Source organism: Scyliorhinus torazame, chromosome 10 (assembly GCF_047496885.1).
Source record: "Scyliorhinus torazame isolate Kashiwa2021f chromosome 10, sScyTor2.1, whole genome shotgun sequence".
Classification (NCBI taxonomy): Eukaryota; Metazoa; Chordata; class Chondrichthyes; order Carcharhiniformes; family Scyliorhinidae; genus Scyliorhinus; species Scyliorhinus torazame.
Window position 1 is genome coordinate 208,035,108 of NC_092716.1, and position 27,749 is coordinate 208,062,856.

Here is a 27,749-nt window from a genome sequence, read left to right on the forward strand (position 1 = left end):
ACGGGGGACGCGTCTGGGCAGCGCACGGGGGAAGGATTTGGCGGCGCACTGTCTCCCAATCCGGGTGGATCAAGCTGGTGTCGATGTGTTTGTTTCTTACGCCTCCTCCCCGGTACCAAGCCGCATGTCTGTCAAACCCACCCTCCTGATTGTCCTCAGCGCTGCTGCTGAAGGTAGGTATGTGCAACCCTGGTTCTGCAGCTGGGGAGATGAAGTCTGAGAGCCTCAGCCGATGTTTGGTACATTTTTCACAGTAACTCCATTGCAGTGTTAATGTAAGCCAACTTGTGACAATAATAAAGATTATTTTATTGATTCTGGTCACTGGTTGTGCTGCAAATTTCATTGCAAGGAAATAAATTGCATTTGCTAATCCTGCTGTTACTGAATAACATTGTCTAAGGGTGGAAATCACGACTGGAATATATCTCCTAAATAAGCTTGTCATCACTTTTTTGGAAATAGACGGTTAAATGCCTTGTCTAAGTGAACATTATTATATGATGCTGGGCAGTGAGTGTTGCCAGACTATTTAACTGTGGAAGGTATTGGACTCTTGCAGGTGAAAAAGAGGCCAGTAAGCCCTGCGCCCATGCTTTGCTGGAACTATCGTAGAATCCTTATAGTGTGGAAGGATGCCATTTGGCCCACTGATTTTTTTTTTTATTGAACTCTGAAAGAGCACATTACCTCTGCCCACTCCCTCATCCTATCCCTATAACCCCACCTAATTTTGGGGCAATTTCAGCAACCTTTTGACACTTAAGGAGCAATTTAGCATGGTCAATCCACCAAATCTGCACATCTTTGGACTGTGAGGGGAAACTGGAGCACCCGCGCAGACAGGTAGAAGAAGTGCAACCTCCACACAGACAGCGACCCAAGGTTAGAATTGATCCCGGGTCCATCAAGCTGTATCTAATTAGTCCTACATTTCACCATAACCCTGTAAAAATTTACTTGTATTTAAGTAACTAGCTAATTCTGTTGGTGCCTAACATTTAGGAGTATGTATTTTCCAATAATGTTTTCTGGATAGCAACTAGTCAGAGATTGGCTATTTTTTATTTTTTATTCCCAGGCCCCTGCAGACCAGGAGTGCTGATGTCAATTGTCATTTCCCCTCACCGTTGCAGTCAGTTAACTTGACCCACACCTGGGGTAGAGTCTGTAACCTCATGGTTTGTATGATTAATATCATGCTGAGTGGTTCATTTATTGACTGAGCTATTCTTTTGTTGTGTTAGGACTATAGGAACAGGAGTAGGCCTAGGACTATAGCAACAGGAGTAGGCCATTTAGCCCCTCTAGTTTCTTCCACCATTCTTTGAAATCATTACTGATCTGAGATCAAACTCCACTTAACTATCTCTGTCTTGTATACCTTTTGTTAATTTATTGATCTCAGTTTGAAAATTAGCAATTAATCTAACTTTAATCTCTGTTTGCAGGAGAGAGTTCCAAACTTCTCCCACCTTTTGTGTGTAGAAGTTTTTCCTAACTTCACACCTGAAATTTTTAATCTATGCCTCCCAATCCTAAATTCCTCAACTATTGGTGATCATCTTTCTTCATCTATCCTTCATCTATTCTATGTGTTCCCCTTAATATCTTGAAAACTTCCCCCTAACTTTCAAAATCCAAGGAAATGTAAGACTAGCCTGTGTCACATCTCCTTGTAAACTAAACCCTGTAGTTCAGGTAATGTTCTGGTAAATCTATGCTGCACTCCCTCCAAGGCCAGTATTGTATTTCCTTAAGGTGTGATGCCTGGAACTGCTCACAGTACTTCAGGTGTTGTCTAGCCTGGGACTTGTATTTCTGAACATGACTTCTATTGCATTCCTTATATTCTGGTCCTCTAGATATAAAGGTTTCTGGCAATGTTTTGTGATCAATATGGAATGCACTAAAGCCATGTTGAGTTCATGTGTTAGAACCCAATGAATGGTTTAAAAAATTCTCCGATTTTCATTTATTCATTTGGAAGTCATTTTGTAAAATAAATGTTTGCAGGTTTATACCATGTTTTGGAATGCAACAGTTTTACCCCCCCCCCCCCCCCCCCCCCCCCATTCTTGCCTTTGTCAGTTCAGTTCATAGACATGTTTTTGCTTTTTAGTACTTCACGGTGTGCATTCTTCTTTCATTTCTGCAATGCTATAGTGTCAAGGAAGTGTTACACTATACTGGGTCGGTTACTTTGGTTACAATGCAGAAGGAGGCCATTTGGCCCTTTGTGTCAGTGCTGGCTCTCCAAAGGGACCATTTACATGGCACCCTTCGTTTATTGAGCTACTTCCATAGGCAGGACTTAGTTTCGCATCTACTGTGCCTTTGATTGCCAAGTATGTAGATAACTTTGTGACACTGGGGATTGAATAGGTTTTTACCTTGTATATTTATGACATGTTATATCATGGTCCCTAACTTGATTTTGGAAGGTGATTGGAATATATATGCCACTTTGTTGTGGCTTAGATTATATACAGCAACACTGCTTTATTAAACTGATAATGGAGATGTAAATCAAAGCAACGACCCTCTTTGCAATCAACTAAGTACTTTTGAAGTCACTATTGTAGGGAGACGCAGCAGCCAATTTGCACACAGATATCAGCAGCAAGAAGTCCAATCACACTTTTGGGATTTAAAAAATTAAAGTAAAAGATTTATCAACAAGAAAAGAAGATTACAGTTACACAGTTAAAATAGCCTATTACAATCCCAGATCAGACCCCAACAGTGGCTAGGATACTGGACCGAAACCCCAATACTTTAGTTTATTTGTAAGACTGTGCGGAATGAATGATTCGCTCCAGGAATGATTGCAAAAAGAACTAGGGCTTGGGTATTTTTAAACAACTTTATTATGAATACAACATTTTTTTAACTTTACACCCAAAAAGAACGGCTTAAAATTACCCCTTAAACACTACTACTCAATTTCCCATTGAACACCAAGAAAAGAAACATACAGCTCTCGATCTATCTTACTGTGGGAGAATTGTGGACTCAGCATCAGGCAGATCAGAATTCAACTTCCCTCTCCAAAGTTTCTCCAAAAACTGCCTCTCTAAAACTTTTCAAAATGTCCCTCTGCATTCCTTGGCTGCAAAACAGAATTATTTTTACAAAAACTAGACCAGTGTAGTCAAACACGCTGTCTAGCCCCAGGCTTTTAACCCTTAAATTGCCCAATACTTTATTCCTAAAGCCTTCCAGTCATCACATGTCACAGATAACCCCCCAAAAGACTGCCTACTTGGTCCGATCCACAAATAAGCACCTTCCAGATGGTCAGATCCACAAATAACCATCTTACTGGTTGCACTCCCCTATAGATATTTAACTATAAAAATCCAGTAATATTGCCCGAGGCAAACTTCTGTGACTTTCATTAAGACATACCACATGATCTCTCAAACTGGTGAACCAGGTCCAATTATCCTTCCCCATTCCCACTCTGCTGTAGAAATCTAAAAGCCTTCAGATACAAGACTGCTTTTCCCAGCCCAATACCTTTCTGGCTTGACTGGATGGCTGATGCAAACTGCTCCTCCCAATCCAGATCTATTTCGAGGAGATTTTCCTCACACATCCAACACCAAATCAACTCAATGATTGGAACTATCTGGCTGTTCACACCAACAGGAACCTCTGATCCCGCTGATGGTGCACCCCCCCCCCCCCCCCCCCCCCCCCAACTTCATGAGTTTCCTGGCATAGATGGGTGCATTCAGGTGAATCCTGTTGACAATGCAGGAGCAGAGGATCCTGCTGCCGACCAATGGCAGACCATTTCCACGGTGGGGCTTGTGGAAAATCTCACCCAATATCTCTCCTTAAATACCCTTTTTACCTTTCATCTACGATTTAATTGTTCTCAACATTTCTTTGAACTCAAAATTTCCAAATATAAAAATCTTTCAGGTTTTTCTATGGCCTCCACTTTTGGATCAAATAAAATTTAATAACCTTCCCTTATTTGCTTATGAAACTTTTAGACGTTATAGAAGTTCCTTACTCTCCTTTGAAATTTAACAGCTGGAAAAAGGTCCCTACATATCTTCTAATGAAAATATTTGATCCAACCTATTTACTTGTACCTCAAACCCACCATAATATCTCATTACAAATGCACAAGCCTAATACTCTATCCTTTCATGTCTTAAACCTCCCAGATAACCTTTTCCCAGCTTAAATTATTGATACACACACACAGACAGGCACACCACCTTCTCAGAATCGCACAAGATGCCCCCAAAATATTTTTAAAATCCATTCTGACACTATGCTAGCATCCCTATGGCAAATTAGTCTTGATCCTGTTCCTATGGGGTGTGGCTTCAGGGCAGTCCACTCCATCTATCAGTGTTCTGTTCCAATAAAGCCTTTAATGTTACTTTATTTTTGCAGTTATGGAAATTATTGCCAACTTTTGATAAGTTGCTAAATTCACTCTTATCCTAGGTTCCTACCCTATGTACTGAGAAGCAGATTAATCCTTTAAGGTATTGAATGGTAATGACAAAGCAGAATACTGTTACTTCAATCATTTTACACTCGTCTACATGGGAATGTAATGAGTATAGATGTTACTGGGAAGTGATTGTACTGAACTCTTTTTTAAATTTAGCTTCTCTTGCTCTCCTGTCCCCCAGGTGTATCTGCACAATCCTTTTATCACTCCTATACACTATGTAGCACAGCTTTTAACCTCCAGATCGCTACTCCAGGGGTAAGTGCCAGTGACATACCTTTTTACTGAGTTACTGTATATTTTTACAATGCATGTAGTAATAATAATTCTGTGTGACTAAGCAGTCTGCACCGAATCTGCGTTGGAATGAGGAAGGAAGACATGTTGAAAGATAAAGGTATGCTAACACCCACAATCTATACCACTATTGGAAACTTCCTGATTACAAAACCTTGCTTCCCATTGTCATGTCTTTAAGTTAAAAGTTTGCCATCATGTGAGTGTAAATCTCTCACACTTCAAATATACCCTCTTGAAATGGATTTATTTTTAATGTCCCAGCTTTTCAGTCTGTACTGCAGAGAACCCCAGGCTCCGACCAACTCCATTTCTTAACTTCCCAATTGCCATTGGTTGTTCTAATAAACCCTAAAATCCAGACATTAATTAAAGATAAAGACAGAATACATGACTTTAAAATGAGGACTTGTTGTCTGCATGTTCTGTTCCAATTCTTCAGATCTGTTTAACTCTGTTTACATGAAGACTACACTTGGTCTTCACTTTCGCTGTATAATGTCAGGAATATCAGCTAACATTTAAAAAAGAAAAAAAAAAATTTGTGTAGGATGTGCTGTTTAGATTCAACTTCAAAACCTACAATGCTAGGACTATTTTTGGCATCTCACATAATGTATTGAATTAAATATTTAATAAGCACCGTCAGTGAATATTCTATTTGCCTTTGCCTTGACCTTCAGGACTTTACATTTTCCTCCGTTTGTGAAGCATAGCTCTGATCCAAGCCAGTCGACACCCATTTGATGGGAAAGGCCTTATCTGTTTGTGTTTGTAATAGGGAAAGCCGATGGATTTTGTGGGGCTGGATGAGAATAACATGCGCTGGATCCAGGACTTCCGTATGAAACCATATGCGAACCCGGCTAAGCTGGAGTCAATTGATGGTAGGAATCTCATCCACAATGAAATGCAGTGCTTGGTATATTTAAAGTACAGAAGATAATTATGAATATCAGCTCTCTAGGTGTTAGTTGTTCTTTCTACTTATTTTTGGAGGTTGGGATTGAATAATTATCTCACGATTATAGAATGAAATTTAGATTTATATTCCGTTTGCATTCAGAGTAATGGGTGTAATATGTTTTTAAAATATTTTTTATTCTCCTTTTTCACATTTTCTCCCAAATTTGCACCCACCAACAATAAACAATAATCAGTAACAAATATGTCAATCCCCATATCATTAACAACGATTCCATCCTCCCACCAAACCCCAAACATTAGCCCGCATGTTCACATAAACAAATGACAAAAAGAAATCAGGAATCACCCATAGTCACCATTAACACACACCGCCCCCACCCCCCAACCCTCCCAACTAATGTTCGATGTTATCCAATTCTTGAAAGTGCATGATGAATAATGCCCATGAATTGTAGAGCCCCTCCATCCTTCCCCTCAGTTCAAACTTGACCTTCTCAAGAGTCAAGAATTCCAACTGGTCCCCCACGCCAGGGCACAGGGTGGGGAGGTTGCTCTCCAACCCATCAGGATCCGCCTTCGGGCGATCAACGAGGCGAGGGCGATCAACGAGGCGAAGGCTACAACATCTGCCTCCGAACCTGTTTCCAACCCTGGCTGGTCCGACACCCCGAATATGGCCTCCCGGGGGCCCGGGTCCTGTTTCACGTGCACCACTTTAGAAAGTGAGGTGTGCTCTGTATACCACCGTCAGCTGTATCAGCCCCAACCTCGCGCATGAGGTGGAGGCATTCACTCTCCGCAGCACCTCACACCAGAACCCCTCCTCCATATCCTCTCCCAACTCTTCCTCCCACTTTGCTTTGATCCCTTCCAGTGGTGCCTTGTCCTCTTCCAAATTAGCACCGTAAAACGCTGACACTACCCCCTTCTCCAGTCTCCCTGTCGTCAGCACCTCCTCCAGCAATGTGGAAGCCAGCTCCACCGGGAAGCTCTGTATCTCCTTTCTGGCAAAATCTCAAACCTGTATGTATCTAAACATTTCCCCCTGCTCCAGCCCTACTTCACTTCCAGCTCCTTCAAACCTGCAAACCGACTCCTAAGAAAGAAATCTTTTAGCGTCTTAATCCTCTTCTCCTCCCATTTCCGAAAATTTCCATCCCATCTCCCTGGCTCAAATCTGTGGGTCCCCCGAATCGCCATTTCCCTTGACCCTGCCCCCAACCTGAAGTGTTGGCGAAACTGCCTCCAAATTCTCAGTGAAGCTATTATTACCGGACTCCCTGAGTACTTCCCCGGGGCTATTGGGAGCGGCGCTGTTGCTAGTGCTTTCAACCCTGAAACTCTCCTCCAATCTGACCCACTGGGAATCAACCCCTCTGACCCAGTTCCACACCTTCTCCACATTCGCCGCCCAGTAGTAATACATCAGGTTCGGAGACCCAAACCCCCTGCCTGCCTTCCCCTCTGTAGCAGCACCTTTCTAACTCTGGCCACCTTCCCTCCCCATATGAACAAAGTAATCCTTCCCTTAATCTCTCTGGAAAAAAGCCTTTGGCAGGTAAAATCGGCAGGCATTGAAAAATAAACCGAAATCGCGGCAACACGTTCAATGGGTGTCATACATTGTGGAGCAGAAGGATGTGAGTGCCTTTAAAACCTGGACTGATTTAATTGATGGTGTGAATGTAAAGTGTGTTTTAATTCCAGTAAATAGTTTACACAGCGCCCCACATCAACTCCTACATATTTCTGTAGCTAATTCTGATAGTGCAGTTTGTTGTCCAGGTATTCCAGTTTTACATTAAAAATTCCAGGAGCAGGAACAGACTGAGAAAGAGTGAGCACAATATAAAGGGGGGGAGGGGGGTCAGGGTCAGGGAGGAGACGGAAGTCTGAAATGCAAGCAGTACAAAGAACAAGAGAGGGTCAGATTGGGACTTGGAAAAAGAGATACTGTTAATGCCCCGGTGATTTGTGCAGTTTCACTTTATAGTAAATCACGTATGCTAAGTTGAACATCTTCTGTTTTACACAGTACCGTGATGATGTGGAGACGTCGCTGTTGGACTGGGGTGGCACAGTAAGAAGTCTTACAACACCAGGTTAAAGTCCAACAGGTTTGTTTCAAATCAGTAGGAGGAGCAGTGCTCCGAAAGCTAGTGATTTGAAACAAACCTGTTGGGCTTTAACCTAGTGTTGTAAGACTTCCTTTAGTACAGTGAGACAGTTATACGCATTTAACAGCAAACATAAACTAAAATGTTTTGATAGCTTCCTATGAAATTACCTATTTTATGTCTCTAGGTGCGAGGTACAATGCTATCCTGATTCCTAACTGTCCTGGTGCTATGGTAGACCTTGCAACCAGTGGATATCTGGCCAAGATTCTCCAGCATTTCTGCGCTGAGACAAGTGAGTAATTTATTCAAAATTATACTGTAGATTTATGCTGAAGGTTTGAATGATAAAATACCTAATTGTTGGTAATAGTGTTTCGAGTTGTAGGTTTTGCAATGAATGTTTGAGGAAAATCTAATCTCCAGTCTGTGCTGAGTGAGCAAATCTCCGAACAGTAGTTGGGGTGCAAAAGTTATCCATTGGCACCTCTGTGTTAAGCAAAGTCAAATCAAGACCGTGTTCTTGCCCAGATTGATATCCCGTCACCCTGGAACGTGTGTATTTGGTTCACAACAATGGATTGGACTTTATTGTAATGACAGTGCCTGTTGTCGAAAAGATTACACAAGAAGAATGGGCACTTATTGAAAGATGCTGGTGAGCATCTGACCCATGTGAAAATACAGCCTATTAAGCTGAGCTTCGAACAGAGCAGCGAAGGGTGTTTCTTTACTTCTTTAGTGCCATCCTCATGAAGAAGAATGTCATGGAGCACAGAATGATTGAGAGCAGCAGGTTAAAAATTAAGGAAGGTACTAATCGATAGAGAAAGTTTAAAAGAAACAGGAGTAAAATGGTGAAGTGGTTTTGGAAATAGTTTCTGTGAGCAGGAGAATGAACAATTGGCCTCCGATGATAGAATGTCTACAAACAGAATCGGGAACCTGAAGCAGAAACTATTTGCTTGGCATTTGATGCGGAAAGATTATTCAAATAAAGTGAAATGTGACTGAGCAGACTTAAAAAGAAGTTTGAAGGACCAGAAGTGAACATGATGGCGAATAGCGAACCAGGGGCATTCAGCAAGAATGGATGTGTGTGGTTTTGTGCCAGGAAAGACTCGGCCTACAGTCCTTTTTCCTCACTTTTTAGGATTTGGGTTTAGCTTCTACCTGAAATAATGTAATCCCCACCTGTAGTCTACTAGCCATATAGAGCAATTATAGAGCTAGATACACTCAGCATTCCTTCACTTATGGTGTGGAGAATGATGAATACAAGTACATGAAAACCTGAAGAGGAATCCAAATAAAAAGCCTAGTTTTGATTATGAAAGTTCTTTTGGACCTGGGGACGGCTAAGGGACATGTTTAATGGTAGGACTTAGAATTTTGATATTAAAAGTGAGCATCCTAGTCGATTTTTAAAGTATTTAACAATAAATGAAAATTTCCTCTTTTGCATCCTGGCCTCTCCAATTCTTTTCAAACCCGTTTCAGCCGGTACTCTTCCACCTATCCCGTGCAAGCATTTTGTTCCTTCAGTGCACTCCCAAGTTCTCGATGCTCTTTCTCTTCCCACTCCCCTTCATTGCCTGAACTCAATCCCACGTTATCAGTATGACTGCAGCCAAATCCGAACCGGGAGTATATGTCACCAGATGGCATTCACCAAACTGTGAACTTTGTCTTGGGGAATTTTCTGCTGTTGTTTCTTTTATATTTTGTGATTCGTAATATAGCTGCTGCCAACTATCATTTTGTCTAAGATGTTAAAGGCCCTGTCTGCTCATTCAAGTGGGCATTTAAATTTTCCGCAGCACTATATTGGAAAAAGAATATGGTGTTCTCCTGTTGGATTGTTTAGTTGTTCATTCCACTGCTGCTTGTAGAACATTACTGCTGTACTCCATGTTGCTGCATATATATTACTGGCCTACTCCTGACAGTCCTTTTGTATAATGGCTGTCACTTTTACCTACATAAGAACTGTCATTGTCTGGTGAAAATAATTTGTTTATTAAAATGTGAATCTGATAATGAAATACAAACGTGGGAGGTTTTTCTTAGAACCAGATTGAGATAGCTCATGATCTGTTCAGGGCTATCGTTGGCAAGAGACGATCTCGCATTTAAGTTACTGATGAATATTTATTGAAAGTAATATTGCTGAATAACTAATTTCTGTAAATTAATGCATAGAAGGAAGGGGGAATTAACTTAATATAGTATTGCATGCACTGATATTAAAAGAACACAATATTTGGCTATTTTTTCTTTTGGACCATTGATTGGACCCGACTTTTGCAGCTTCTATTTTCAATTGAAACTTGAGTTACAGGTTTTCTATCCGATAGACTCTCGCCTCTTCTGTTAGCTGCTTCCCACATTTACACTGGATAAAAGCAAATTACTGCGGATGCTGGAATCTGAAACAAAAGAGAAAATGCAGGAAAATCTCAGCCGGTCTGGCAGCATCTGTAGGGAGAGAAAAGAGCTTTGACAAAGAGTCATCGGACTCGAAACGTTAGCTCTTTTCTCTCCCTACAGATGCTGCCAGACCTGCTGAGATTTTCCAGCATTCTCTCTTTTGTCCCCACTTTTACACATTCTTCAATTTTCTGATCGTCTTTTAAGCATATTACGTATCTGTCCTCCCATTTTTAAAAATAAATATATGCTTCCCCTTTGTTTTGACTGTATTTGTTTATTTTTCATTCTTTGCATTCTGATGAAAGGCTGTAGCTCGATATGTTAACTTGTCTATTCTGTATTTGCAGGGATTTTTTTTAAACAGACCAGTACATTGTAAAAACAGGTGGCTGTGCAATGCACAACCTCCCCTAAACAGCAAAAGACATTTGAATTGAATCTATTTTGAAAGACCAGTTAAATCCAGATTATCATAATTAGGAAGGAATTTTTATCGACCGTTACTTAATTTTGTTTCATTTGTCTTAATTGCAGAACCAATTTGTGTGGTGGGACATGGAGTTGCTGCTTTGTGCTGTGCTACAAACCAGGACAAGTCGTGGATATTCCAGGGATACAGTGTCACTGGAGTAAGTACTCAGTTTAAATGTACGTTATACAAGAAAACAAGGTTCCTTCACTTGCGCCTTCCAAACCTGCAACCTCTGCGATGTAGAACGACAAGGGCAGGAGATGCATGGCAACGCCACCACCTGCAAGTTCCCCTCCAAGCCCCACACCATCTTGACTTGGAAATATATAATCGCTAGCCAGCATTGCTGACATCCCACAAATGATTTAATAAAAGTAACTGCTGTAGCTTTAGTTAACTCTTACTGGTTGTGCATGATAGAAGGATTTACAGCACAGAATGAGACTATTCGGCCCAAGATCTTAATGCTAACTGTGACGACACCCTGGGCTTGTGACTGTCAACTCCAGCCCCACTTGACCCGGAGTCACAACACAGATGAATTTAGATTTAATTTAAAATACTCGAGTTCCTTGGTTGAGCCCAAAAATCTACAGTCATCACGTTTGTAACTTTAAAACAAGTAACCTTTTATTATATACAGTATTATAATTAAACCAAACCACATAAGAGGGGAAAGGGAAATAAACTATTAATAAAAATAAAAGGATAAGGATCCCTGATGCACTGGGATGACTTCCCGCCCAGTCAATGTCTTTCTGAAGATCAGGCTTTCGTTTTGGTGGTACTTCCATCTAGGCTTGAGATGGTTTTATCTGCAATGTTGTCTATTTTCTGTCCAGACTCAGCATCATTTCATATTCACAGCAAAGGGTGTGCCAGGCACACTCTGCTTTCAGAACAATAAAGCCGTTCTTTCACTTCAGCAAGCATGAGAGAGAGCGTTCCTTTCACTTCCAAGGTCTAAATACTTCTGCTCAGTTCTCTCAGAAAGTAATCGCTGACTGTTGTCAGGCACAACACTGTCCCTAGTCAACCCACCGGTTCCCAGTTAACCAATCAAACTGACGCCCTGCACAACTTGGTTCCTAAGATCGATTTGGTGCCAAGGAGCCTGACTCCTCTCCAAAATACAAAACCTGGGAATACAGTGTCCTGGCAAGTAGGCTGTTTACGTTGAGTCTTCTGCTTTTTAAAAAAAAAAAATTTTAATTCTACATTTTCACATTTTCCTTCAAAAATTTACACCCCACCCACAAACAGTAAATGGTAACAAATACAAAATCAATCCCCTTAACAATACCAATGATCCCATCCTCCCACCACCCCAAACAACGGCCCACCTGTCAATATATGCATCCCATAAAACAAACCCTCCCACGGTGGAAACAAAAGACAAAGGAGAAGACAAAAAAGGAGTCCGGGACCACCCATGGTCACCATTGACCTATAGAGTCCACCCCCCCCCCCCCCCTTTTACACTCAACGCCATCCAGCCTCTGAAAGAGTACCGTACATGATACCCAAGAGTTGTACAACACCCCCCCCCCCTTCCCTCCCAAGTCTCCAGCTCCTCCCGTCCACTGCCTCTTGTAAAACTCCTCCTCCCAACCTCTGTTCCTTCCCCCCAACTTTCCACCCCGGCTAGACCACTCGGCTCCTGTTCTGCCAGGCTCCGATGGCCGCAGCCCCTCCCCCCACCTCACTCCCGTTCACTGGCTGGCTTAAACCAGCCAGCGTGGAGGCCCCCGCCCGGGTCCCTTTCCCCCTTACCCGGCCCTAGGAAAGCCCAGAGATCCCCTTTTAGCACACACCCCGCATATCCACCTACACCCCAAAGAGCCCTCATTTCGAGTGAAAGTCCCATCCCTTCCCTTGTCCAAATATATACAACATTGGCTCCTTTAGCCCCTACACCCGCACGCAGTGAAACAAAAAAGAAGAAAATGCAGTCATGAGGTTACATCGGCACATGGCCATTTCTCAATTTGTCAGTTCTGCCACAGTCCTTCTGCCTTCGCAAACTCCTCCGCTGCTTCCGCCGTTCCAAAATAAAAGTAATGTACAGTGCCCTCTTCACCCGGTTGAAGGCAGCCCGCCTCCTCGCCAGCTCCACTGTAAAGTCCTGGTATACACGTATACCAGCTCCAGCCCACTGCACCACCCGCTTCTGCTTGGCCCAGCTCAGGACCTTCTCCTTCACACTGTACCTACGGAAGCACAGAGTCACTGCCCTTGGCGGCTCACTCGCCTTTGGTACAGGCCTCCACGACTGATGAGCCCGATCCAGTTCATATCTGGAGGGATCCTCCCCCTCCCCCAATAGTTTTGCCAGCATCGCGGCAAAATACTCAGTCGGCTTCGGTCCTTCAACTCCTTCGGGCAGCCCCACAATCCTCAAATTCTGTCGCCTGGATCTATTTTCCAGGTCTTCCATTTTACTTTGCAGATCCTTGTTAATGTCCATCACCTTCCCCATCGAGGCAAGTTGATCACCGTGCTGCAATAACGTCTCCTCCACTTCCTTCAGCGCCTCCCCTTGCTCTCGCACCTCCGCCACTGCGCTCGCCACCGCCGTCATCACCGGATAAATCGCCTCCTCCACCAGCGCACTCAAAACCTCCCTCATCTCCTTCCTCACCGTCTCCATGCATTTTGCAAACTGCCTTTCGAATTCCGCAGCCATCACCTTAGTTATTTCTTCAGCCGTAAGCAATGCGGCCTCCCCTGGTGCTCCAGCCTCCATTTTCTTTACTGACCCCGCGGTGACCTTTCCACTCCCTGACTGACTTTCAGCCGCTTTTTTCACTGCCGTTTTTTTGCTGGTCTTCAACATTCCCCTCCTCTGTGCTGTCTCCCGACTTTTACTGCCTTCGCTGGCCCTAGGACCGGGCGTTAACCCCCGACAATGCCGTTCCCGAACGGGAGCCCTCCAACGCGCGGCTGCCTCCCGCCCGCCGTCACCGGAAGTCCGAGTCTTCTGCTTAATGGTACATCCTGATTATGGGACCACAAACAAAAATAATAAAATAAATGGGAACAAAAGAGATAGCATGAAGGACGTTTGACCAAAAAAGAACCATCCAATCTCATCTCATCTTCCAGCTCTTGGTCGTAGCCATGTTGGTTAATGGCATCTCAAGTATACATTTTTTTAAAATGTGACGAGGCCTGCTGCCTCTATCACCCTTTCAAGCAGTGAGTTCCAGACCCCACTCCTCCATCTTTGATTCATAACCCCAGGTTATTGATCTTTCTGCTAACCAAAATAGATTCTTCCTGTTCAGTCCACCATGCCACCTCAATTCCATCTCATCTCAGCCTGTTTTGGCCCAAAGAAATAATTCAACATAGCATAGATTTAACATAGAATTTACAGTGCTGAAGGAGGCCATTCGGCCCATCGAATCTGCACCAGCCCTTAGAAAGAGCACCCTACCCAAGCTGACACTTCCACCCTATCCCAGTAACCCCACTTAACCTTTTTGGACACTAAGGGCAATTTAGCATGGCCAATCCACCTAACCCGCACATTTTTGGACTGGGGAGGAAACCGGAGCACCCGGAGGAAACCCACGCACACACTGGGAGAACGTGCAGACTCCGCACAGACAGTGACCCAAGCCGGGAATCGAACCTGGGACCTTGGAGCTGTGAAGAAACTGTGTTAACCACTATGCTACCGTGCTGCCCCAACCTATCTCATTTTTTTCTCTCCTAGATAAACCACTCCATTCCTGGCAAAATTCTCATAAATCTCTTTTGTACTCTCTCTTGTTTGATTACAGCCTTCCTGTAATGTGGTGACCTGAATTGTATGAAGTAGTCCAGCCTAACCAGCGATCTATATTATTTTTCCTCCCCAAATGCTCTTCTACTATAGGCTTCAGCCAATAAATATCCCATATGCCTTCAGTTGTCTGCTTGTCCTGCTACCATCAGGGATTTGTAGAGATACACTCAAAGGTTCCTTTGTTCTTTTACCCGTTCCAATTTCCTACTGTTTACTGTGTATTCCTTTGCTTTGTTTTTCCTCCCCAAAACCATTACCTGACAATTCTCTGAATTGAACTCCATTTGCTACTAATCAATCCACCTGACCAGTCCATTGATATCTTCCTGCATTTCACCGCTTTCTTCTTCACTATCAATCACACAGCCAATTTGCTATCATCAGCAAACTTCTGAATTATGCCTCCTACATTTAATCTAAATTGTTGGTACTTAACCATGAATAGCAAGAAATTTGGTACTGAGCCCTGGGATCGTCTCTAAAAACAGCCTCCCATTCAGAAAAACACCTGTTGACCATAGCCCTCTTCTTCCAGTCATTTAACCAATTTTGGACCCAACTTGGCACTTTCCCTTGGGCTTTTAATTTATTGATCAGTCTACCATGTGTTACCTTAAAAGCCTAAAATTTATGTAAATAATATCACTGCTAAATCTCCATGGCCTTGATTTCGCACTGTCAAAGACCATCTGAGAAATGCTATTTTGAGCAGGCAATTTTGCTGATCTCTGAAACTCCTGCAAACATTCCAGGCATATATATTTTTAAAAACTCACTGATATTTTGTAGGTCTTTTGATAAATCAGCTGCATTTAATTACTCTAACTGACTGTGCCATGCAGAAGGGCTAAACAGCTGGCTTGTAATGCAGAACAAGGCCAGCAGCGCGGGTTCAATTCCCGTACTGGCCTTCCAAACAGGCGCCAGAATGTGGTGACTAGGGGCTTTTCACAGTAACTTCATTGAAGCCTACTCGTGACAATAAGCTATTATTATTATTATTAGATTGCTGATCTAACTACAATTCTGCTCATAATGCTGATCATTTTGAAAGATGATGATTTGGTCGAAGATGAACTACTGCAATTTATTTTAACAAATGGATAATTGACCATTTCTCTTCACAGCCCTCTGTCTTTGAGCTAGTGAGGAGGAAAGATTTTGCAAACCTTCCAGTTATTGTGGAGGATTTTGTGAAGGACTCTGGAGCCACCTTTAGTGGTAGGTCGCTTTTGGCTCTGTGTTGGCCCAGTGATTGTAACTAAGGGACTTTCTGGCTTCCTTTCCACCTAAAAGAAAGTTTCTGGTTCGTACACATCTTCTGTAAAAGCTTCAAACCCGTGTCTATTTAGCTGAATGTTGCGTTCCTGTGAGTCCAAGTTGCTATAAATGGAACCTTTATGCTGTTAATAGCAGGATATGTGACATGATGCTATGGAAAAACAATGATTAGAAAGTAGGCATGACCTACTTTTGTCTTACTCTTTAATACCTTGATTCTGGAATCTCTAGCAGTTTTCAATATTAAATACTAGTTGGAATTTTGACTTTTTATTTATATGGTTAAGTTCTAAGCTGACCAAGCTTGGTGTGTTGCACCGCCACCAATGAGTTTCATTCTCATTTTGTCATCCCCTCCCCCATCCTCTCTGACTTCTCTGATTATCCCAACATTTCCATATTTTTCCCAGGCCATATGATTTATCCAAATTTGATGATAGATAACGTTGTTGCTCAAGAGGTTTCAAGCCAGAGGTTTCCCTTACGGCTTTGTTCATTGAATGTGTCACTCTTGTGTTATTAAGTCTTACCATCCAGAAGATCTCTGCTCTGTACTGAATTAGCTGACCTTGGCTAGGACAACAGCAAGAGCTGCTTGATCACTATCTAGGTGACACTTCCTGGAAAGTAAGAGTAAGGATATAAGATGGAAATGGGTTGGGTCCAGTGTGATGCTGACAATGCTTCATCAGGCAACACAGCAGATGGTGGCAATGAGAATAGAACTGCACCATAGCATAAAGTCAACTCCTTTAAGAAAGAATAGCAAAAAAATGGATAGGTTTCATCAACAAATAATAATAAAACAGCTGATCTCAGTATCTGACGTAGAGTCAGATGTTTACAACATGGAAACAGACCCAGCTGGTCCATGCAGCCCAGTTTCTATCACTAAGCTAGTCCCACTTGCCTGCATTTGGCCCATATCCCTCGACATCCACCCTACCCATGTAACTGTCTAACTGCTTTTTAAAAGGATAAAATTGTACCCGCCCCTACCACTCCATCTGGCAGCCAGTTCCAGATGCTCATCACCCTCTGTGTGAAGAAATTTCCCCTCTGGTTTCTTTTCTCCTCTCTCCTCCCACCTTATGTCCTCTAGTTCTAGACTCCTCTACCTTTGGGAAAAGATGTCGATGCTCCTCTTTATTTTATAGACTTCTATAAGATCACCCCTAAGCCTCCTACGCTCCAGGGAAAAAAGTCCCAGCCTATCCAGCCTCTCCTTTATAACTCAGACCATCAAGTCCTGGTAGCATCCTCGTAAATCTTTTCTGCACACTTCCTAGTTTAACAATATCCTTCCTATAATAGGGTGACCAGAACTGAACACAATATTCCATGTGTGGTCTTACCAATGTCTTGTATAACTTCAGCAAGATGTCCCAGCTCCTGGATTCAATATTCTGACCAATAAAACCTAGCATGCTGAATGCCTTCTTCATTATCCTGTCCACCTGCGACTCCCTTCAAGGAGCTATGAACCTGTATTCCTAGATCTCTATGTTCTGTAACTCCCCAACTCCCTACCATTAACTGAATCGGTCCTGCCTTGATTTGATCTATCAAAATGCATCACCTCACATTTATCCAAATTAAACTCCATCTGCCATTCATCGGCCCACAGGCCCAATTGGTCAAGATCCTGTTGCAATCTTATATAACCTTCTTCACTATCCACTATGCCACCAATCTTGGTGTCATCTGCAAACCATGCCTCCTACATTCTCATCCAAATTATTTATATGTGTATATATATATCAGAAATAACAGTGGACCCAGCACCGATCCCTGAGGCACATCGCTGGTCACAGGCCTCCAGTTTGTAAAACAACCCTCCACAACTACCCTTTGGCTTTGGTCGCCTAGTCAATTTTGTATCCAATTAGCTGCCTCGCCCTGGATTCCATGAGATTTAATCTTTTGCAACAACCTACCATGTGGTACCTTGTCGGCCTTTCTTTCAAAAGACATTCTTTCAAAAGTCCTAAAATGATCAATATAAAATCTCTTGACACAGAGACTGCAGACACACAATCTTCGAATCAAGTCATGACTAATTATCTGTCCTTTAAGAATTGGGAAGAAACCACAGGGATATTGTCTGTTCTTTTTAAAATAAATTTAGAGTGCCCAATTCTTTTTTTTCTAATTAAGGGGTAATTTCGTGTGTCCAATTCACCTACCCTGCACATCTTTGAGATCTGGGGGTGAGACTGACGCAAACACGGGAAGAATGCAAACTCCACGCAGACAGGGACCTGAGGCCGGGATCAAACCCGGGTCCTCGGCGCCGTGAGGCAGCAGTGCTATCCACTGCACCCCCGTGCCACTCTGACATTGTCTGTCTGAGGGTTGAATGCTAGTTTTGAACCTTGAGTGTCATTACAATGTCTATGTCTCTTTATTTTTAGCTAGTAAACCTGATGCTGTGCATGTCGTGTTTGACAGGCATCTTATAACTGGACAGAATGACCAATCTACTCTCACTGCCATCCAGAACCTCATTCTTTGCTGTAATGCAAGGTGAGAAATTATTTGAGAATCAACTGATGCAGAGTTTTATCCATTGACAGAAGAGGCTGCTTAGTAACTGAAGTAGTAGAATGTTGGATTCCCATGCTGAAACCCTGGGTATAAATAACATTGCTGATATTAGCCAATCCTTGACCAGGCTGTTAGATGAATGTTTTCTGACAGGAGAGTAATGAATTTGAATTCTCCCGTTGATCCGTTGGAAATGATTGTGTTCAGTGAGGCAGTTATGTCTATTTTTCACTGAGACATTGTACCACTGAACACAAAATAATTACACATGTGGAAGATGTTTGGCACATTAATGCTTATGCATTCATGTCCTGTGGTCTCCCATTAGAACCTTCAAATATTTCTTAAATTATTCCAAGGGTTTACCTCTACTATGCTACCCAGAAGTCCTTTCCATATATTAATCATTATTTATGATAGCAACAACTTCCAGATGTTTGTCTTAACTTTGCCTTTTATTAGTCTGAATTTGTTTCCACTTGTCCTATAAGCACAATTCATTTTGAAATAATTTTGAAGTGTACCTCGGCCTCCTTACAACAGCATTCCAATTTGTAATTTCTGAATAGCCACATCGATATTAATTACCTCTCTTAGTTTGGTAAGATTGTCAATTTTCATTGAATTTATGAATCCAGTCGGTTGATGTAAATTCAAAACAGTAGTGATCCCAATATAAGTTCCTGGATACCTTAAACAGCACCAAACCAACGCCCCCCCCCCCATGCACATCCTAATTTAGGTCCTCTGGCAAGTACCCACAGTTTTCCACCCTTTAGCCAACTTCCATTCACAAGGATGCCCTGAATTCCCACAACTTGAAGCTTAACTGGTAGCTTTTGTGTGTTGACCTTTGTTGAATTCCATTTAGATGACTGGGTGCACATCATAGGACTTTCTTTTCAGTCCGCATAGAATATCACTTTCTCAAGGAAATCAAAGGTGTTGGTCGGCAGTATTTCCCTTCCGAATCTGCTTATTAGATTATTAGTGTACAGATAATGTGATGACTCGTTTCATTATTTTAATGTCTATTGAAGTAAGGTTAATGATCTGTTTGTTTGTAGCTGCTTAGTTACCATTCAAGTAATTTTGTACCACATTTCTCATCCATTGATAACCATCTCCGTGTTCATTTGCTTCACCATCTCTCTTTTCCTCTCTGCGTATTATGGGATTAATGCCATTCTCAAATGATATATTTATCTTTTTAAACCTGTCTGTCTTGGCAAGGAGACTTGCTAATGTATATGAATACTTAGACAAAGAGTGACCATGGCAAAACCCTCGTGAAGACACATTCTTGTTGGAGAGTAATAGCACCCATGCAACACTGCCTCCATGCTAAGTGGAACAGACTAAAGGCAGATCCAGGAACTCCAAACATAAGGTTGCATTGATCAACAGCACATAATCATACACCACCATAATCTGTAAATTCATGGCCCAATAAATCCCACATTACTGCATCACCATCAAGCTAAAAGACCAACACTAATTTAGAAGTGGAGAATGTCGAAGGAAATGCCAAGAGCAGAACCAGGCATACCTTAGAATAAGTTATAAACCTGATGAAACTGTAATCATAGGCCACCTGCATGCCCAAGAATAAGTAGGCTATAGACAATGTCACAGAAACATACTTAATGTCAAATAATGATTTTTAATGCATAGGCTGGAAACCCCAAGTTGAACTTTTATAAATAGAGGCTCTACCCAATTTGCATCATTGTACCCTCCACTTTCCAATCCATTGAGATGGAGACACCACATCCGCAAAGACCCATCAAGGACAATGGCTTCAGGAGCATATGACTGAGCCACATATCTTGTCCCCATTAACCAGGCATCAAGGCAATCACCTGGAACATGGGTTCCCAGACATGAACCCATCAAGCTACAATGAGATTATTCTTTAAACCCAATCACTTGAACAACGGGACCTTGGCTGAGAAAAGCATTCCCAACATGGAACTGATTAAGTTACTGGGGGAATTCACTGGTAACAACCATGTTTGAATCACTGGGTGACGGTCATGCATGAGGCCCACTTTGGGAGTTTAAGCTTCTGCTTTTTCTTCAGTAAGAGGACAAGCACTGACAAGCGAAGATCCGAGTGAGAGTCATTACTTCCTCCCTGCCTCCGAACGAAATTGCAAGCTTTCAAATCCTTTTTTCTGACTAATTAAAAAAAATATTTTTTTTTAAATTCAAATTTTTCCATATTTTCAACAAACCCACCCACCTTACAGAAATAAGAAAAAACAAAGAACACATAAATAAACATCTTATACCTATGCCACATATTCCCCCAATATACAAGCCCCCCATTAAACGATAATAGTAAACACAATGTACCCCCCCCCCCCCCCCCCCCCCGGGGTTGCTGCTGACCACCACCTAACACTCCGCTAGAAAGTCTAGGAATGGTTACCGCCGCCTGAAGAACCCTTGCACAGATCCTCTTAAGGCAAATGTTATCCTCTCCAATTTAATGAACCCTGCCATGTCGCTGATCCAGGATTCCACGCTTGGGGGCCTCGCATCCTTCCACTGCAGCAGAATCCTCCGCCGGGCTACCAGGGACGCAAAGGCCAGAATACCGGCCTCTTTCGCCTCCTGCACTCCCGGCTCGTCCGATACCCCAAATAGTGCGAGCCCCCAACTCAGCTTAACCCGGGTGTTTACCACCTTCGACACTATCCTCGCAACACACCTCCCGAACTCATCCAGTGCTGGGCACGCCCAGAGCATGTGGGCATGATTTGCTGGGCTTCCCAAACACCTCACACACCTGTCCTCTACTCCAAAAAAACAACTTGGCCTTGCCCCAGTCATGTGCGCCCTGTGCAGAACCTTAAATTGTATCAGGCTAAGCCTGGCGCAAGAGGAGGAAGAATTTACCCTACCCAGGGCGTCTGCTCACATACCCTCATCTATCTCCTCCCCCAGCTCCTCTTCCCATTTACTTTTCAGCTCCTCCACCGAGGCCTCCTCCTCCTCCTGCATCTCCTGGTTGATCTCTGAGACCTTGCCTTCTCCAACCCACACCCCCGAGAGCACCCTATCCTGGATCCTACGTGCTGGCAGCAGCGGGAATTCCCTCACCTGCCATCTTACAAACGCCCTTACTTGCATGTACCTGAAGGCATTTCCACGAGGGAGCCCAAATGTATCCTCCCTCCAACGCCCCAAGACTCGCAAACATCCCATCTATAAACAGGTCCCCCATCCTTCTAGTACCTGTCCTGTGCCAGCTCAGGAACCCCCCCATCCATTCCCCCTGGTGCAAACCGATGGTTCTCTCGGATCGGGGACCACACCGAAGCCTCCGCCTCCCCCCTGTGGCGTTTCCACTGCCCCCAAATTTTGAGGGTCGCCGCCACCACTGGACTCGTGGTGTACCTCGTCGGCGGGAGCGGCAGCGGTGCTGTCACCAGTGCTCCCAGACTCGTGCCCACACAGGACGCCATCTCCAGCCTCTTCCACGCCGCTCCCTCCCCCTCCCTCCCCCTCCAATACCCACTTGCGTATCATCGCCACATTGGCGGCCCAGTAGTACCCACACAGATTAGGCAACGCTAGCCCTCCTCTGTCCCTGCTCCGTTCCAGAAACACCCTTCTCACACTCGGGGTCTTTTTCGCCCATACAAACCCCAAGGCCTTGGGGATCAGGATGGGGAGGCACTGGAATACAAAAAGGAACCTCTGGAGCACCGTCATCTTCACCGACTGTACCCCACCCGCCAGGGAGAGTGGCAGCATATCCCACCTTTTCAACTCCTCCTCCATCTGCTGCACCAGCCTCGTCAAGTTGAGCTTGTGTAGGGCCCCCCAGCTCCTGGCCACCTGGATCCCTAGGTACGAAAACTCATTTCCGCCCTCTTCAGTGGAAGCTCGTCTATCCCCCTTCCCTGGTCCCCTGGGTGTATCACGAATAGCTCACTCTTCCCCATGTTGAGCTTATACCCGGAAAAGTCTCTAAACTCCCTGAGGATCAGCATCACCTCCGGCATCCCCCCCCCCCCCCCCCCCCCCCCCCCCCCCTCCCACCGGGTCTGCCACATACAGTAACAGGTCGTCAGCATACAGCGATACCTGGTGTTCCTGGACTCCCTCAAAGCCATCGCTAAAGGCTAAATTGCCAACGCAAATAGCAGAGGGGATAGGGGGCACCCCTGCCTCATCCCCCGGTACAGCCAAAAGTATTCCGACCACCTCCAATTTGTGGCCACACTCGCCACCGGCGCTTTGTACAGTATCCTAACCCAACAAACGAACCCCTCCCCGAACCTTCTCGACATTTCCCACAGGTACCCCCACTTCACCCTATCGAAGGCCTTCTCTGCATCCATCGCCGCCACTATCTCCGCTTCCCCCTCCACTGCAGGCATCATGATTACATTTAGGAGCCTCCGCACATTGGTGTTTAGCTTCCTTCCCTTCAGAAAACCCGTCTTGTCCTCGTAGATCACCCCCGGGACACAGTCCTCAATTCTGGTAGCCAACACCTTCGCTAACAGCTTCGCACCCATGTTGAGGAGCGAGATTGGCCTATACGACCCACACTGTAAAGGGTCCTTGTCCCGCTTCAAGATCAGCGAGTTCACCACCCTGGACATCGTCGGGGGTAGGACCTCCCCCCTCCCTCGCCCCATTGAAAGTCCTCACTAGTAGTGGGCCAAACAGGTCCATATACTTCCTGTAAAATTTCACCGGGAACCCATCTGGCCCCGGTGCCTTCCCCACCTGCATACTCCCCAGCCCCTTAGTCAGCTCCTCCAGCCCTACCAGTGCCCCAAGCCCCGCCACCTGCCCCTCCTCTACCCTCGGGAACCTCAGCCGGTCCAGAAAACGACACATCCCCCCCATCCTCCGTCGGCGCTCAGACCTATACAGCCCCTCATAGAAGTCTCTAAATACCCCATTTATTCCCACCGCGCTCCGCACCGTGTTCCCCCCTTTATCCCTAACTCCCCCAATCTCCCTCGCTGCCTCCCGCTTCCGAAGCTGGTGTGCCAGCATCCGGCTAGCCTTCTCCCCGTATTCATACACCACCCTTTGCGCCTTCCTCCACTGCACCTCCGCCTTCTTGGTAGTCAACAGGTCGAACTCGGCCTGGAGGCTTCGTCGCTCCTTGAGTAGTCCCCCCTCGGGGACCTCTGCATACCTCCTATCTACCCTTAATATCTCCCCCACCAACCTCTGCCTCTCTCTTCTCTCCTTCGTGCTCTCCCCTAATCACCGCCTTCAGCGCCTCCCAGACCACCCCTACCTGCACCTCCCCATTATCGTTCAATGCACCCCCGGATCCGCCCGCTCACCACCTCATCTGACAGCAAACCCACCTCTAGGCGCCACAGCGGGCGCTGGTCCCTCTCCTCCCCTAGCTTGAGCTCCACCCAGTGCGGGGCATGCTCTGAGATGGCTATGGCCGAATACTCCGTGTCCTCCACCCTCTGGATCAGCGCCCTGCTCAAAACGAAGAAGTCAATCCGGGAGTAGGCTTTATGGACGTGGGAAAAGAATGAGAATTCCCTGGCCCCCGGCCTAACAAACCTCCATGGGTCCACTCCTCCCATCTGGTCCATAAACCCTCTCAATACTTTGGCTGCCGCCGGCCTCCTACCCGTCCTGGACCTAGAGCGGTCCAGTGCTGGATCCAAACCGTATTAAAGTTTCCCGCCCCCCATTATCAAGCTCCCTGCCTCCAGTCCGGAATCCGGTGCAACATGCGCCGCATAAATCCGACATCATCCCAATTCGGGGCATACGCATTCACTAAGACCACCCGCACCCCCTGCAGCTTACCACTCACCATCACGTACCTACCTCCATTGTCTGCCATGATGCTCAGTGCCTCAAACGACATCCGCTTCCCCACCAAAATTGCCACCCCTTGATTCTTTGCATCCAACCCCGAATGGAAAACCTGCCCTACCCACCCCTTTCTCAGCCTAACCTGGTCTGCCACCCTCCAATGCGTATCCTGGAGCATGACCACATCTGCCTTCAGTCCCTTCAGGTGTGCGAACACATGTGCCCTCTTGACCGGCCCGTTCAGGCCTCACATTCCAAGTTATCAGCCGGATCAGGGGGCTTTCCCCCCCCCCCCATGACGATTAGCCGTCTCCCTTTCTAGGCCAGCCACGTGCCCGCGCCTCCCGCACTCTCCGTTCCCCCCAGCGGCAGATCACCACCCCGACTCTCTCTTCAGGCTCCAGCTCCCGTTTGGCCAATGCAGCGGCAACCCAGTACCCCCCTCCCCCTCTTTCCCCCCCTTGACTGCGTTGCTCCCCCATAACCCTCCCGTAAGTCAGCCGACTCCTGCTGACCCCGGCCGCTCCCGCCACTCCATCGACCCCCCCCCCAGTGTGAGAATCTACCCCCCCCCCCCCCCCCCCCCCCCCATCCAGTCCATCAGCGGGCGCCCCTCTCCAGCACCACCCCTCCTCCCCGACCCCTTCCCTAGCACGGGAAAAAGCCCACGCTTTCCACCAAGCCGGCCCCGCCCCCTCTGGCGCAGCACCATTTCATGGCCTGATCCCAGCTCTCCTCTTTCTCTCCCCCCCCCCCCCCCCCACCACCACAATGGGGCCCCCTCTTCCAACCACCGATGCCCACATTCTCACCAAACCCCCACTACGAACCATTTTACCCTACCCCACCCAGCACCCAAAAATACCCAGTACCAAACAGAACAGAACATCCCCCCCCCCCCCCCCCCCAAAAACACAACAATCACATCAATCCCCTCGCAACCGACCCTCAATCACAGTCCAACTTTTCAGCCTGGATAAAGGTCCACGCCTCCTCCGGCGTCTCAAAGTAGTGGTGGCGATCCTTGAAAGTGACCCACAGTCGCGCCGGCTGCAACATTCCAAATTTCACCCCCTTCCGATGCAGAGCCACCTTAGCCCGATTGTACCCGGCCCTCTTCTTGGCCACCTCCGCACTCCAGTCCTGGTATATCCTGACCTCTGCATTCTCCCACCTGCTGCTCTGCTCCTTCTTTGCCCACCTTAGGACACACTCCCTGTCCATGAAGCGGTGGAACCGCACCAACATCGCCCGCGGCGGCTCGTTGGGCTTGGGCATCCTCGCCAGGACTCAGTGGGCCCCCTCCAGCTCCAGGGGCCTCGAGAAGGCCCCCGTGCCCATCGTGTTCAGCATCGTGACCACGAATGCTCCACATCCGACCCCTCCACTCTCTCCGGGAGACCCAGAATCCGCAGGTTCTTCCTCCTCGACCGATGCTCCATGTCCTCTAACTTCTCCTGCCATTTCTTATGCATCGCCTCGTGTGCCTCTACCTTCACCGCCAGGCCCAAGATCTCGTCCTCGTTCTCCGAGGCCTTTTGCCGCACCTCCCGGATCGTCGTCCCTTGGGCCTTCTGGGTCTCGAGCAGCTTGTCTATCGAAGCCTTCATCGGCTCCAACAGCTCTGCCTTCAATTCCGTGAAGCAACGCTGGAGAAACTCCTGCTGTTCCTGTGACGACTGCGCCCATGCTGCCTGATGTCCACCCGCCGCCATCCTGGTTTTCCTCCCTCGCACATTTCGCTGCTCCAAAACTACTTTTTTCACCACTCCTGGCCCAATCCATACAGTGCCGGGGAAATGTTACTGTCACCTTCCCACACTGGGAACCGTCGAACAAATGCCGCTGGGGGCCCTAAAAAGAGCCCAAAAGTCAGTTTCTGGCGGGAGCTGCCGAACTCCAAAATTGCCCTTAGTGTTGGGTGGGGTTACTGGGTTATGGGGATGGGGTGGAGGTGTTGACCTTGGTTAAGGTGCTCTTTCCAAGAGCTGGTGCAGACTCGATGGGCCGAATGGCCTCCTTCTGCACTGTAAATTCTATGATATGATTAGCTCCGCATAGCCACAACCGGAAGTCCTTTTTTTATGACTATTGCCAGCCAGCAGCAGACAGAAACTTAAGTCAATTGCCTTTAGGAGCATAACCAAATCAGCTGTCTACATCTTTAAAATTGCCATGATTCCACAGCATCAGGGCCACTGTCGCAAGAACACAGAGTGCAGCCTGAAAGTCACCAAACTCCGCAGACTGTACACTCCTTTTATTTTTCTGAACTGTAATTTAATTAATCTATCCCCATTCTGTAATCTAATTGTTTGTGTGTGTGTGAACTTTGACTATGGGTGTTTTCGAAAGGTGAAGCATATTCGTTTTTATTTAGACCACGTTAAGTACAATAAAACTAACCTCTAGTAAACTGAAGGAAACCTGTCCAATTGCCTCGTTTTATGATCTCAGCGCGCAAAACGTTAAACACTCACTGAATTGGCAAGTTTTCAGCCCCTCCTCGCCTGTAACAACAACTAACCAGTAAGCGATAGACAGCTGAATAAACCCACAACAAATTCATCAGAGCAAAGCTCCGAGGCCCTCCAAATCCAGTGGTAGACAATGCGCACTTCCCAGAATAGAATCAAAAACAAGGGTAAGTATCAAAGTGGCAATAGCGTTTTCATATTAAAACCGTTGGTTCAGCAGAAAGTGTTCTTGTAATTGATTTTGGATAGTTAAAAGATGCATGTCTTGATTTCCCTAATCTTTTTGAACTTTTACTTTACCTCCAGGAAATGATTGCACTTTATTTCATGATCGTATTAGGACTCGGCCGCTTGATGAACTGCAATTGCACAATATCCCAACTCGCACATCCTAAAGTAAAAGCAAGAAATTGGCAAACTGAAGGAAAAAGCTGACCCTGAAGAGTACCTCAAACATGTTGAAGACGCTGACCAAACATTTCACTTTCAAGTGCACGTCTTTGCACAAACACAGAATTGTCAACTCCTGTTGATAAATCCAATTGAGCAACAAAAAAGACGCGGCTTACTAATGTTGAGCCTGCTTGTATTAACTGTGACCAAATAAATGTCTTGAATTAAGTAAATTGTATACTGGCACTTTCTGCAGATTAACTGTCGCAATATGAACATTTTATAGGTTGTAAATATGGGGGAGTAATACTGTACATAAGAAAATGGCAGTATGAGCAGACTTGGAAAAAATGAGTTATAAACCATTAAGTTCCTTAATTTCAGAGGTTGTATTGGCCCTCCTAGATTGCTTGAAATGTTACCAATAGAAATAGCAACATAGTAAGGGCGCCACTGTGGAGTTTCCTAATTCTTGGAAACCACACCATGATTGTACATGTCTAAATCTGTGACATGGTATCCTGGGGTCAAGTAATTTTAAACCAGCGCTCTGATTAGGTTGAAATAATACATCTGTACAATTTACAATGGAACAGTGCTGTTTGATAGCTGTGAACTGGACTAACAAGTGAGGGGGATCTGAATTTAGAGGTATGCTGGTAAGAAATGGCTTGTACACTCAAATATGAATAAAAAATGATTACCCATC

The 27,749-nt window shown here is 45.4% G+C and overlaps 1 protein-coding gene across 1 annotated transcript; it reads left to right on the top strand.

The window, feature by feature from the left end:
• The first annotated feature begins 4 nt into the window (after nucleotides 1–4).
• Nucleotides 5–27,749, top strand: gatd1 (glutamine amidotransferase class 1 domain containing 1). Its single transcript, XM_072466334.1, has 8 exons — nucleotides 5–173; nucleotides 4,665–4,741; nucleotides 5,562–5,667; nucleotides 8,012–8,119; nucleotides 10,792–10,886; nucleotides 15,650–15,743; nucleotides 18,218–18,329; nucleotides 26,954–27,749. The coding sequence occupies exons 1-8, from the start codon at nucleotides 125–127 to the stop codon at nucleotides 26,958–26,960; spliced, it is 648 nt and encodes a 215-aa protein (XP_072322435.1). The 5' UTR covers nucleotides 5–124; the 3' UTR covers nucleotides 26,961–27,749.